This window comes from Asterias rubens, chromosome 5 (genome assembly GCF_902459465.1).
Source record: "Asterias rubens chromosome 5, eAstRub1.3, whole genome shotgun sequence".
Taxonomy (NCBI): domain Eukaryota; kingdom Metazoa; phylum Echinodermata; class Asteroidea; order Forcipulatida; family Asteriidae; genus Asterias; species Asterias rubens.
Window position 1 is genome coordinate 4,460,208 of NC_047066.1, and position 13,968 is coordinate 4,474,175.

Genomic DNA, 13,968 nt, shown 5'->3' on the forward strand with positions numbered 1-13,968 from the left:
AGGAGAGACAAATATTCCGGTCTGAATAAATGATTGTTGTTTTGTTGTTTTGATTTGTGCTCATGATTCTTATCTTTAGATGACGTACCAGAACTGCTGTGAGTAAAGTCGGAAGAGAAAGTGTGTAACAATTATCGGATCCCGTGACCGATCCTTTTGTGATTTTCTTGGGTAAGATTCAGCTCTTTTCTATAGATTCTAGGTCAAAATCACTCTGAATTTTATCCTTATTCATTTACAACACAACAACAAGACCACAGCTTAGGAGCACAGGCTGTGTACGGTAGTGTAGTGTGTCTAAAATTTGCACCCAAGAAATAAGAGAGGGGTCTATAAAAAAAAGTAAAAACAATAGGGCCTTCTGTCAACTTTGTGAGCTGGTGTTGTTATGTTTCTGTGAAGGTATGTACACAGTATTAATGTACATGTGTAATGTTTTACTCAGATTTTAATTAATTCTGGGTCTGGTTGTGGTGAATTACTGCACAATCTTACTTACTTACGATTGATGGGAGAAATTGTTTAGGTTATGGCTTTGTGACCCCATCATTGATTCCTTCCTAAAACTAATAGGCATCAAGCTCTTTCTTGAATGTTGACACTGTTTTGGCATTTACTACTTTGTGTGGGAGACTGTTCCAATCGTTAGATGATTCGCTGTGAAAAGAAGTTCCTTCTGAAACCAATGTTTTTGTTGTGAGTCGGCTTGTACAATATAAGAGAATGGCCCCTCGTACTGGTGTTTCTAGCTGTATTAAAGAATTTCTTGCAGTCGGCTTTCCCCAATCCCTTGAGCAGCTTAAAGGTTTCAATAAGGTCACCTCTCAGTCATCTTTGTTCTAGCGTGTATAAGTTCAGGGCTTGAAGTCTTTCTGTGTAGGGATATACACGCGCAGGTGACTGAGGAGCAGTAATGATTTATATCAATCCACTCTTAATCTTCGGTGCTTGAGTTTTGTTTTGTTATTTAATATAGTCATCAGTACTCCCCTATAACTATGAGGTTTGTTCTCTGGTATCGTCTCCACGCACGAAGAACAATAGTGGAACGAACCTCATAGTTCTAGGTTAGGAATAAGACATCAGCTTCTTTTTTGAACAATACTTTTTTGGCTAATAATTAGTTCCATTGTGTTTGTGGTCTCCCTTTTTCAAGCTAAATCGCTTTAGGGTTTTATCTTTTTAGTTTAACAAACTTTTGTCGTTTAAAAAAATGAAAACATGTAAATTTTAGTCATTAACTACTGTCGTTCAATTTGTTTAATTGAATAAATTAACTGAATTTAATTTAATTTAATTGAAATTATAGAGTAATTTTGAATAATGGGAGAAAAATATTGGCAGTGGTATATTTCACGTATTATCCAATTTCTCTTTTGTTTTATGCCAGATTAAATTTGACAACAATGATGGTGTTTCTTTTCACACTATTGCTCTGCTTGGTGAAAGTAAACGTCATTATCAGCATCCAACTACAACAACAGTTTAACGAAGGTAAATTTTTCACTTTAAGTTTCTGGTAAGGTTTCAGTTTGATCATGGATGGAGAAAAAGCTCTGTGGTATGATTAGAGTGATAAATAAAGCAGAAGACTTGGAATTATCTTCACTGAAAGTCAAAAGATGCAATAATCGTGACCCTCCATCCTCCGACTAGACCCACGTTTTGCTACGGTGAAATTGCCTCGTGGCCATAAAAGTTGGGAGGATGGAGGGGTACGATTATCGCAGCTAGAAAGCCTAGAGACCATACTGCTCACTCCAGCAGCCCAATACAATTTGGGACACAAAAGGAGGAAATAGCCTATCCATATCATCAATGGATGAAAATGGAACAACTCAGTTTTTTCTACAACGTTGCCCCCTTTGTATCCCATGATGCATTGCCAAAGAAGGCCCCGCCCGATCATTAGACGTCAACACCAGACACCCTTTTGGCTCACAGGGCAAGTGACCCACAGGGCAATTTCAGAAGTGGCTTAGCCCGCAGCAGTTTTTACTAGACAATGTATGCTAGGGTGCGCCTTGTACTGGGTGTGTGCGATTAGCTTCCCCGTGTCGACCCGATCTGCCCCCCCGTACGTTTGAATAGCTTTGACGTCATTCCAGGGGCTCACCCGGGTCAGCCCCATGTGCCCTGCTTGTTGAACGGGTCACTTTTGGGGCTGGCCTGAGGTGCATGACGTCACAACGAGACTCAGAGGGTGTGTGATTGTTTGACTAGCTCTTGTCAAGGCCTCAGCCGAGTGAGCACCATTGGGTCGACACAGGGAAGCTCATCGAACACACTCAATGCTAAAATCAAAAATGGCATTTGTTTTTGTAACCATGTCAAACCTGTTTTCTTGTTAGGCGGCAAACCCAATGTATTGTTCTTGGTGATTGATGATTTCCGGCCAGCCCTGGGTAGCTATGGAGAGCGTGTGCATACCCCCAACATGGATCAGCTCGCTGCTCAGTCCATCCGATTCACTGATGCCCGGGCACAGGTGAGAAGCCACCTCCTTGGGGTCATGTTACACTGAAGGCAATTTACAGATAACCAGCCACCTGCTTGCTTACTTACTTGCTTCAGTCAAGTGATGTCCTTGAATCGTGCCTTTCTGTCCCCCATTGTCGATTTTAAATCTGTTGATTCCAAACCCGTGTCCATTTTAAGAATGTCAGTGTAGGGTAGGTTAGTGAGGGTCTTCAAGGTTTCCTCCTCCCATACTTAGGGGTCCACAGAACAAAATTGGATACTGGCTCATCTTTGCTCCTGTAGCAATGGCCAGCAAATCCCATCCTTCTTAACCAGCTCCAGTAAATCTCAATAAAGAAAATGCATTCACATTTGAATGTTCAAGTATTTTTCTTGGGGATCGTCGCCTCCAAGATGCCTGCAGAAGTTGCCTCCTGTTTATCATCAATATTCTGAGATGGGTGATTAGAATTGTATGTTCAGAAGCCTGAAGCCTTTCTCAGATTCAAATTTTGGGGTTGAAAGTTACAACTTTCTCTAAAACTACACTACTTCAAAGGGAAAATAAATTTTCTTGTAGAGTAATTACCTGAAGTGTACTCTGTCTTTAAAGACACTGGACACTTTTGGTAATTGTCAAAGACAAGTCTTCACAGTTGGTGTATCTCAACAAATACATAAAATAACAAACCTATGAAAGTTTGAGCTCAATTCGTCGTCTAAATTGCTAGATAACAATGAAAGAAAAAACACCCTTGTCACACGAAGTTGTGTGAGTTTAGATGGTTCATTTCGAGACCTCAAATTCTAAACTTGAGGTCTCGAAATCAAATTCGTGGAAAATTACTTCTTTCTCGAAAACTATGTCACTTTAAAGGGAGCCGTTTCTAACAATGTTTTTTACTATCAATCTCTCCCCATACACGTTACCAATTAAAGTTTTATGCTAATAATTATTTTGAGTAAATACCAATTACTGTAATGACCTGTTTCTGGACTGTACAGCAAGCTGTATGCGCCCCAAGCCGGATCTCCTTCTTGACAGGACGGCGCCCTGACTCCACCTTACTGTGGGACTTCAGGTCCAGCTATTGGCGCCAGTCTGCGGGCAATTACACCACCATACCACAACACTTCAAAGACAACGGCTACTACACTTTGTCAGCTGGCAAAGTATTCCATCATGGTGAGTATAGCAGGCCTGTGTGCTTCGGTTTTGAAAGGGCGAGGGCACCAAGGCATTTTCTCCTCAGTAAAGGGCAGCCAATGAGGAAATTGTAAATTTCTACTGGAGCATTTCAAGGGCATCAAGGCATAGATCTGGGGCATCCGAGGCAATCCCCTTTGTCGCCTTTGTGGAGTATCAGGCCTGGTATAGTAATACGCTGGCTCAGCCAGATGTTTAAGTTGGTGGACAAGGTAGCATAACGTGGCAGTGCGGTTAAGAACACCAGTCTCAAGCTCATCAGCAGAGTGTGGGTTCGAGTCCCGGTCGTGGCACTTGTGCTCTGGAGCAAGATTTTGTTTTCTTTCTTTTTTTCTTTCTTTTTATTTATTTGCAATGCTCAAGTTTACACATACTTGTAACAATACAACATACAAGAACAAATTACATACCAAGGAGAAACAAAGAGGGGACAAAAAAAAAAAAGAAGTTGTGCAGGTTGTTGTTGTCCAAAGCTATTTTTTCTCCAATGTGTAGTGAAACTTAACTAAGTTCAAAAAGGAGGTCATATTCGGTTTGTTGTTCTTGAGCCTACAATTATAGATAGCTTTCTTTGCCAAAATAATACATAAATTTTCCAACAGTACCTCAGAGTTATGTACATCAAGGCCAAAAATGATAGATTTATACTCCAATTGGATGGCAACATGAAATATTTTCTCCCACCAGTTCTCTACATTCGCTCTAGAGCAAGATGCTTCAACATAATTACTTTGTCCTTATCATGGAAGAGTAAGGGTTAACCCCTGTGTAAGTTCTGGTTCACAAAGCAAGCACCCTTGGCTTGTGAGCTACAGTGATCAAGTTCACATATGATGCATCAAAAGAAATGTATATTAATAAAAGTAAAGACAACCACATGGAAATTTACTTGGTAAGTCTGCATCCACCTAGCATTCCAAAGTCTCCCAAAGTCTCCCATATTCTCAACAAATTGTGAAGATTATTATTATTATTTTTGTTTAAAGGTCCTTGCTCCAACAACACTGATGACTACCCTTATAGCTGGTCAGTTCCTTGCTACTGGCCGACCAGAGAACACAAAACGAGCAAGGTGTGTATTTGAGTACCATTTTTTACCCGGCATATATTTGCACGAAGTTACAAGTAACTTAACTATGATATTGTATATATGATTTTAGGCATTGCATGGTGAGGTATCAAAATATATTTGGTTTGCGGTAACACCACAATTTTTAGATTGTTTTGGAGAATTCAGCCATGAGATTGTAGTATGCATTGATTGTTGATTGAGTTCGGGCGGTATGTTCTTAGATGCTCAATAGGATCGCTGCTCATGTTTCTTCAAGCCGAAGATGATGATGTAGCACCTTCTTGTACAGTGTTGTTCTCGACTGATCCCTGCTGAAAGGTAGTGTTTGATCTAATGTTCCGAGTGTATTGTTCTCGGGATGTGTTCTCATCGTTCGGGCGGGTGAACAGTGCACTCGGGCCAAGAACACACCGCCGGAACTCAGCTATTCAGTTTGTTTGAATGGTTTGAATCATGATATATTATCAGGCATGACATTCTTCCTACTTAAATATGATATCTTGGCTAGACTTGCAGACCAGAGTCAAATGGTTGTTTCATTTTATTTTATTTGCCAGCAAACATGAAAAATCACATCAAAAAATTGCGAATCCAAAGATCTACAAAAACAAGCAAAACAATAATTTTAAGAAGAATACAAATGGTCTGTCGCCGTGATAGTCGATTCTTGGTGGTGGCGTAATGATTAAAGTCTTTGCAATCAAATACTGCTCTCGCGAGATCACTGCTTTCGCGCGAAGCTGCCAGCTGCCAACTATGAGCGCGAGAGCAGTAGTCTCTCCAGGGGCAAGCAGTCTCCCGTGAATATCGCCAATGTCGCAGGAATCGCGGAGAGAATGGGAACGTAATCACGGCGACAGACATTTAACGACTTGTCCACAAGTCTACACCTGGCCTGCCATTTATTTCTGTGTCGGTGTGTCATTTTAATTTCTCATAAATCTTTGTTTTGTCAGCCATATTGCCTTGTTTTTATTTGAGCCCGGCATGAGTGCTATTGGTGAGTGAAATATTTTGTTTTCGGAAAATCTAATCCGCTTTAAAACGTTTGTCAAAGCTAACCGACTAACATGGTATACCTTTAACTTTTGGAACTGTTTGGGTGTGTTAATCCTATATAAATGTAGATGTATACAGATAAAACTATCACGCAAACATTTTATTTCCAAAGGTGCTTGCACTTGTGTGGTATTGCCGTAGATGAAGAGTAATTACATCAACGCAAGAAGAATACTCCGTTATAGGAATCCCAAACTCAGCTTCAAATATTGGGGCATAAAAAGCTGATAGCTTTTTATATAATAACATTATGTCGCAGGGAAATGTTTCTCAAAATGGTTTATACTATTGAAAGCTGCTTTGCTTTGCTTGATTTGGTTGAAGTTGATAATTACTAATGAATACGGTGGAAGAAAAATCCCCTAGATGCCTCTCGTTAACACCCTAACAGTCAAGAGTGCTTTGCTGTCCAAATCTTCTTAAAGGATTTGAGTACTTTTTTGTAACACAAAACACTATGTCCACAGATAAACATTAAACTAACATCGATTGAAGATAATGGTGGTAGAAAGCTTCCCTAAAAGCATTACTAGCTGAGGTGCTGTAGTCTTTGAAAAATTAGTAAAACCATGTCAAGAAATACGTTTTACATGCTAAAATAATTTTTGTGCTTCCAAAAAAAGACTTTTTTTGGTTAGAACTGCACTTGCGGGGTGGTTTGACATTGTGTAGAGGAAATATTAAATAAAAGGGATCATAGACAACGCCCAAAGTCCACTTTGAGCAAGTTTGAGTCCCCTCATTTAGTCAACTACTGACCAGCAACATACATGCGCAGTGTTGCACTCACTTAAACAACTCGTTTGGAAGACTAAGTCAACCGTCGGTACCTTGGTATTCAACACTCCATTGCCTTCAGCGTTTTCGCTATAGTGTCACTGGTTCCCCTTTGGCTTTGGCCTTACAAGTGTTAGCATGGAACAGGCTACCGGGACCCGGAAGAAACCATGGTCCTGACGCTTGTTCTAGATGGTCAACCAATGGTCGACCAACCTGGGTTTGAGTCAAAATAGTCAACCTTTTGTTAACCATGGTGCACACTCGAATTTGCTCAATGTTGCTCCACTAATAATGTCTGCCCCATTTATACTGGGTGTACGTGTTAATGGTTTCATTGTGTGGTACAGGTATGCCCAGGGCCTGATGGCAAGCTTCATGCATACACCATGTGTCCCGTGAACGTCACTGAGCAGCCCGGCGGCACCCTGCCAGACATAGACAGCACTAACTACGCCATATCGGCTCTTCATGATCTAGCTGCTGTAAAAGACGAGAAGAATACTCTTATGCGTCACAAAGGCAATAAGCCATCGGTGATCAATCCTGCGTTGCATACTCCATTCTTCATGGCAGTGGGTTATCATAAACCCCATCTACCATTCAGGTATGAGAGTTATAATGGGTCACATGTTTGGCTTGGGCGTAAAGCGCTCGCCTCTCACCAATGTGACCCCGGTTCGATTCCCGGCCAGGGCCATATGTGAGTTGAGTTGTGTGTTGGTTCTCTACTGTGCCATGAGGGTTTTCCAGACCATCCGGTTTTCCTACATGTGCATGTACCTCAGGAAAAATCAAACACTTTTGATCTCTCGCTGTGCTCCGTGGTCATAATGGGTTGATGTGGCTGGCTGCCGAAGGCGCCCTTGCATGCCTGTTTCGTGTTTCGTTGTAGTCGCATCCTTCACAATTCAGCTCTTAGCTGCGAGTAAGGATGATTAGCCTCCCAAATTATTGATTATTATTATAATCACAGCCCTCGTGTTTTGCCAATTGCCTCGTATTGGTTTCTGTGATGTAGTTACGAAAACCTAACACTATCCAAACCACTCGCCACTTGTAGACTGTTGGTAGACTGTGTCAACAAGAGATTTAGCAGAGTGCCATGGCCTAGTGGTCTAGTGCACTTGACTCAAGGTCTAGTGCTGCAAGGGTGTGGGTTTGAGCAAACCATTATTGCTATGTCCTGCAGATTGGGTGTATTAAAGTCATAGATCCCACGTGTTGTGTAATGCACATGAAACAATCCAACACTTCAAAGGAAACAAGTTTGCCCACAGATGTGTCTGAAAGGGTTAGCTACAAAGTGCACTACATTCCCTTGTAACCTTCTATTGGCCTTTCAAAGATGCCTCACAAGGGAACTTAACCGCTGAAGCTCGCAAGCTTTGGCAAACCTGTGCTTGCTATGTGTACCAGAAACATCAGGGTTAACCGATTAGTGCTTTGCTTTATGGACATTGGGCATCAGTTTGAAGATGATTTGTTGAGAAATATGAAGCCAGTTTCAGAATGACACCAAGTGAGGATACTGGTCTTTGACAATTACCTCTCTCTAAAGCCATTATACACTTTCGGAACAGAAAAACAAAAAAAAGTTCACAGATTTACAAATAACTTACAGGGTTTACAGAAGGTAATGGTAAAAGACTTCTCTTGAAATATTATTCCATGAAATGCTTTACTTTTTGAGGAAACATTAAAACAATTATCAATTCTCGACCTCGAGAATAACGTATTGTAAACACATGTCATGACACGGCGAAAACATGCGGAAACAAGGGTGGGTTTTCCCGTTATTTCTTCCGACTCCGATGACCGATTGAGCCTAAATTTTCACAGGTTTGTTATTTTATAATATAAGTTGTGATACATGAAGTGTGGGCCTTTGACAATACTGTTTACCGAAAGTGTCCACTGGCTTTAACAGCGATCATGTTTTTATCAACCTCTCTCCCATAGGTACCCAGAGGAGTACAAATCTTTGTATCCTCTACATACAATGAAGATGGCCCCAAACCCAAACTATACCAAGGATCTTCCGCCGGTAGCATGGGAACATTGGAGAGATGTACGAGTCGGTGAAGATATTCCAGTCCAAAAAGAAAAGGACTACTACGGTCCCATGCCGCCAAAATACCATGTAAGTGTTAGGAGCCGTACTTGTGTTGTTTTCATCATCACCATATAATCATCATTTAAGCTGTGTTCATCCAGTGTCGTACGATGTAGCTCTCCTCATGTAAACGTCATTCATTTCTATTTTGTGCAGTTCTCGTCCATGTCGTTCTGCAAAAATCCTGATGACATCTCTCCATCTTCTTCTCTCTCTACCTCTTTTCCTTTTCCCTGTTCTTGGTTGACAATCAATTGTTCTTGTTGTTCATCTGTTGTTTTAATAATGTGTAATTCTCCAGTTTGACATCTTTCATTATCTTCAAGCAGGCTTGAATCCTTGATTCTGATTGGTCGATCCATAGCAACAAGGAGTGTGATAACAACTTGCATTGCACAGCCCATATAACATCCTGCGTGATGTGTGTTCTAACTCCGCGTATTGCGCTTTTTCAAGCTATACGCAAAACATAGGCCTACAGCTAATATGAGAAATAAATGTAAATTCAAAAGTGACGTGTTTGCGGCAAATGCTGATCGTCATATGCCTTGCTTGAATATAAATTCGTTATCACACGCAAGCTCGTGGAAATACAGAAAAATATAGGGATATATATGGGGATAAAGAATTTAAACTCATGGTTGTACCCTTACACTGATGTGTGTTAGCACTGTATACTCAGTACTCAGTACTTTCCCAGGCATATTACTCGGGTGGGGTTCGAACCCATCACCTGATTGTGATTTGTTTTTTTTTTGTTTTCAGCTGCTGATGCGTCAGGCGTACTTTGCTGCAACGTCTTACATTGATCACGAGATCGGCCGCTTGCTGTCGACACTAGAACAAGTAGGATTTGCAAACAACACTATTATTGCTCTCACTGGTGATCATGGTAAGTGGCTCTAGCATAAATTGGGAGTGGGGGGGGGTAATTCTCGGCACAGGGCCGTAAGCAAATGTTCCAAGTAAGTTTCTTAGCTCAGAATCACATTTTAAGAAAATCAATATTATAAATTTTCAAACATTTGTAAGTTTATGTCTGATTTATATAGCGCACAAGTAAGTGAGATGTATCACAATATATTTTGCTGATTACAAGATATTTTGCTGATGGCGATGATGATGAAGATAAAGACGTGCAAAGTTTATGCCTAGGGCTGGTCAGGCTCAGACACGTAACAGCCCTGTATGCTTCAAGGCAAGGGTACCCAGGCATCTTCACCTTAGTAAAGGGCATCCTATGAGGAAATTGTAAAATTTCTACCGTAGCATTTCAAGGGCACAAAGGCATTGACCAGGGGGCATGGAGGCAATCACCTCCATTGCCTTCATGAGGTATCAGGCCTGACTAAATGTTGCTCGTTATTCTGGTATCAGGTTGGCAGCTTGGTGAGCATCAGGAATGGTCCAAGTACAGTAACTATGACTCTGCTACACAAGTGCCCCTTATGTTCTACATCCCTCAAGTCACCGATAAACGCTGGGACCATCCTCACAGATTCAGCCTCATCAACCCGCTGAACGCCATCACGGACTTCAACACGTCACGTGCAACATCCGGTTTCGCGAGCGACGTTTTCGCTGAGCTGGTGGATTTATTCCCAACCCTTTCTGAAATAGCCGGGCTAACCGTACCCCCAGTATGCCCCATCGATACCTTCCACACCCAGTTTTGTTCAGAGGGGGTAAGTCTGGCACCCGTAATCCACAACATTACCGACACACCGAGTAAGGTGGGTATCATACGCTGGAAGAATGCCAGTTTTAGTCAGTACCCTCGGCCGACGTTCTACCCTTCGCATAAGACCAATACGCCGCAGCTCCCAGAGATAAACATCATGGGTTACTCTATGCACTCTAAGGACTATCGCTATGTGGAGTGGCTGCCGTTTAATCATACCACGTTTGCGGTGAACTGGTTGAAGCCTTTAGCGGTGGAGTTGTACAGTTACAGAGAAGACCCTATGGAGATGCAGAATGTGTATAATCACACTGTGTATCAAAATGTGGTTAAAGACCTAGCGCGTCAACTCAGACAGAACTGGAGGTACGCTTTACCAATCACCCACAATGGTACGCACCCATAGCTCTGACTATTATGGGTGCGTTTGACTAGCTTCCTTGGGTAGACCCCGTGGTGCTCACTCGGGTGAGCCCCTGACGAGAAGAGCTAATCGATCGATCACTCACCCTCTCGTGGTGACGTCATGCACCTGGGACCAGCCCCCAAATGACCTACTCCACAAACAGGGCACTTGGGGCTGACCCTGGAATGGCGTCAAAGCTATTCGAACATACCGGGGGCAGCAGACCCAAGGAAGTTAATCGAAAGCATCCAATAATAAAAATAACAATAAAGATGTTTGAAAGCGGCTTATGCAAAAGGCTCTAAGCGCATTTAGAAGTTTTCCATCCGTTTTTAGTAAAATTATTTATTTGCTTTTCAGGGAATGAAATCTTTTTTGTTACTTAAACTATAATTTGATCAGAGCTCATGTTGTGCATAATGCTGCATTACATAATAAGGTGTTATTTACCGACTTTCAAATTAATGTATCCCGCCGAACTTTGTATTTTGTGCTACGGCAGTTTAATGCTCATCTTAGGTTGGCTTTTATCAACTTGTATGTAATGGACTATATATTTTAACAATTGTAAATAACTTCAGATTAACAATATTTAAGGCACTAGACACTATTGGTAATTACTCAAAATAATTTTTAGCATAAAAACTTACTTGAGCTGTTGATAGTATAAAACATTATGAGAACGGCTACATGAAGTAGCAACGTTTTTAAGAAAGAGGTAATTTCTTTACTCAAATATTAAAAGGCTTCCAGCCTGAAGTCTTGTATTATTTTGTTAGACACCTAAAGGCACACAAATGTGTGCAAGTAGGGTGGGTTTTTTCCCCATTAAATTATCTTGCAACTTCGATGACCATTTCAGTTCAAATTGTCAAAGATTTGTTGTTTTATGCATATGTTGGGATACACCAAGTGAGAACACTGGTCTTTGACAATTACTAAAGGTGTCAGGTGACTTTAATAACGCTAATGAATGTGCAGTATAATTGTAATTTAAGGTAACAGTAATTATTTGGTTTTACTCAGATACACAGATGTGTGTAAGCACTGTATACATATACTCTGTACTTTCTAAACAGTTTTGTGAGCAAAAATCACAGGCATATTACTCGAGTGGGATTCGAACCCCTGACCTTTGCAATTCTAAAGCAGTGTCTTACCAACTAGAACCTGGAGATGGCATGGTAGCTAGAGGCAGTTCAAATCCTGGATGCAAATTCAACATCTATTAAATTAAGGTACCAGGGGTCGATCTCACAAAGAGTTAGATGACTAGGTCTAGGAGATAATAAAAAAAAAGTTCAGATGAGTAACTCGTCCTAACTCGATCCACTCATGTATTATCATTATTAATAAGGAAATCAATGTGTGGTGAAGAGGTTTTCAACTAGTGGTTTAATCCCAGCGAGGCCTGGTTCTTGATAATTTTACCGAGACGAAGTCAGAACCAGGCCTCGTCGGGTTTAAACCACTAGTTGAAAACCGATTCAACACACTTCGATGAATCCATTTTTTAAATAATATATTTCACAAAAAATTGATATGGCATACAGTATCTGTAGGACCATCCAAAGGCGCTGGTCGCTGGCAAACCACTCTGGTTGCAACCAAAGATTAAAAATGATAGGTCTTAAAATGACATTCATAAATACCTCAGACAGTTTCGCTATTCCTATTGGTGGAGAGCGCGTCACGTGGGTGTGTATAAACCTTTGTTTATGACCAGTAAAAAGTGTTGAAACATGGGCGTGACACGCGAGCTTGCACCTGTGCTTATAAGACAGTTTATTCATTCCTATTGGTCGAGAGCAACGGCTGAAACAACTGTGCCACATCATGCGATACGCACGACACACACAGCATTCCCTTGTAAGGAGTTGTTTACCCGAGGGCCTTACCATTTCATAGCTGGAGGGGTGTTGTGTTGAAAGAAATCATTGAACAATTATAATTTTTGCATTTATTTTACTTTTTGACCAAAAAGTGTTGATGTTTTTTTACCGAAGAGGTATTTATGAATGGTGTGTTGAATCGGTTTTCAACTAGTGGTTTAAACCCGTTGAAAAACTATTTGAAAACCTCTTCACCACACATTGATTCCCTTATTTAAATGTAGTGGATAATTTTGAGCTTATTTTCTTCCTTGTTTTCTATTTTTGATAATTTACTTATTTCAATCGTTATAAATTATTAATAAATTAAAATCAAAATTTTTTTAATTGATATACTAACTGTGAGTCTTTCTATAACAGCAATTTCTTTAATAGCAGTATAACTTAGGTTTTGTGATTTACAAATAAAAGCTTAGAAGTTTTGTAAGTAAATTCTCCAGAAGGTACTAATATTTTGCAGTACTAATAAATGATCATGAGGTGTCATGGAATTTGAAATGATTTTGCTGTTTTGCTTTTTCTGTATCTGTACCAGTTTTACATTTGCACTATTCTGGAAGGATGTGCATTCTGCTTCACCAGCCAGGCTCCTAGTGGATGATACCCATGCCTATATCCTTACAGACTGTGGAGGGGGTAACCCTGTTTCAGCCCCAGGAGTAGGTGGCTCCTAGTGGATGATACCCATGCCTACATCCTTACAGACTGTGAAGGGGGTAACCCTGTTTCAGCTCCAGTAGGTGGCAGTGTGCCTCTGGTGTCGGTTGATTTTGGTCGACAACCCAAATCAGATTTAGCCCTCACCCCAGAAGTGGCCACCAAAAAATAAAATATTACCCCCAAATAATACGTTTTTTTAATCCACTGGCATGGGAACAAAGGAAGTAGGAAAACATGCCAAATTGCTGGGAATGAAATTTGTCACAGAGGATGGAGGAACTCATTTAAGGCAGCAAGCAAAACATTGCAACATTCTAAGACAGTAATATGTAGCCAGGACATTGTTTTATGTGGGGGCACAGGGGTCGATTTCACAAAGAGTTGGGACTAGTCCTAACTTGGGACTAGTCCTAGGAGATATAGAAATTGCATGGATAGTCCTAAGTTAGGACAAGTAACTGTTCCTAACTCGAGATAAGACTAGTCCTAACTCTTTGTGAAATTCACCCCTGGGCACAGAAGTGAAGGGAAGAGATGGTAAAGGACATGGTTTTTCAGCTTTCCGGTTGGGGGGGGGGGGCCTGATATGTGAAATTAAGGGAGGAACGAATCGCATGGCTTGAAGACCTCTAGAGAAG

General features: G+C 40.9%; 1 protein-coding gene across 1 annotated transcript; it reads left to right on the forward strand.

The window, feature by feature from the left end:
- The first annotated feature begins 32 nt into the window (after positions 1-32).
- On the forward strand, positions 33-11,516 carry LOC117290285 (iduronate 2-sulfatase-like). The gene is made up of 9 exons (XM_033771595.1): positions 33-171; positions 1,391-1,494; positions 2,352-2,488; positions 3,466-3,646; positions 4,654-4,739; positions 6,926-7,182; positions 8,538-8,718; positions 9,457-9,583; positions 10,069-11,516. Exons 2-9 carry the CDS (start codon positions 1,407-1,409, stop codon positions 10,776-10,778), a joined length of 1,767 nt encoding a protein of 588 aa, XP_033627486.1. The 5' UTR covers positions 33-171; positions 1,391-1,406; the 3' UTR covers positions 10,779-11,516.
- Positions 11,517-13,968: the final 2,452 nt, after the last annotated feature.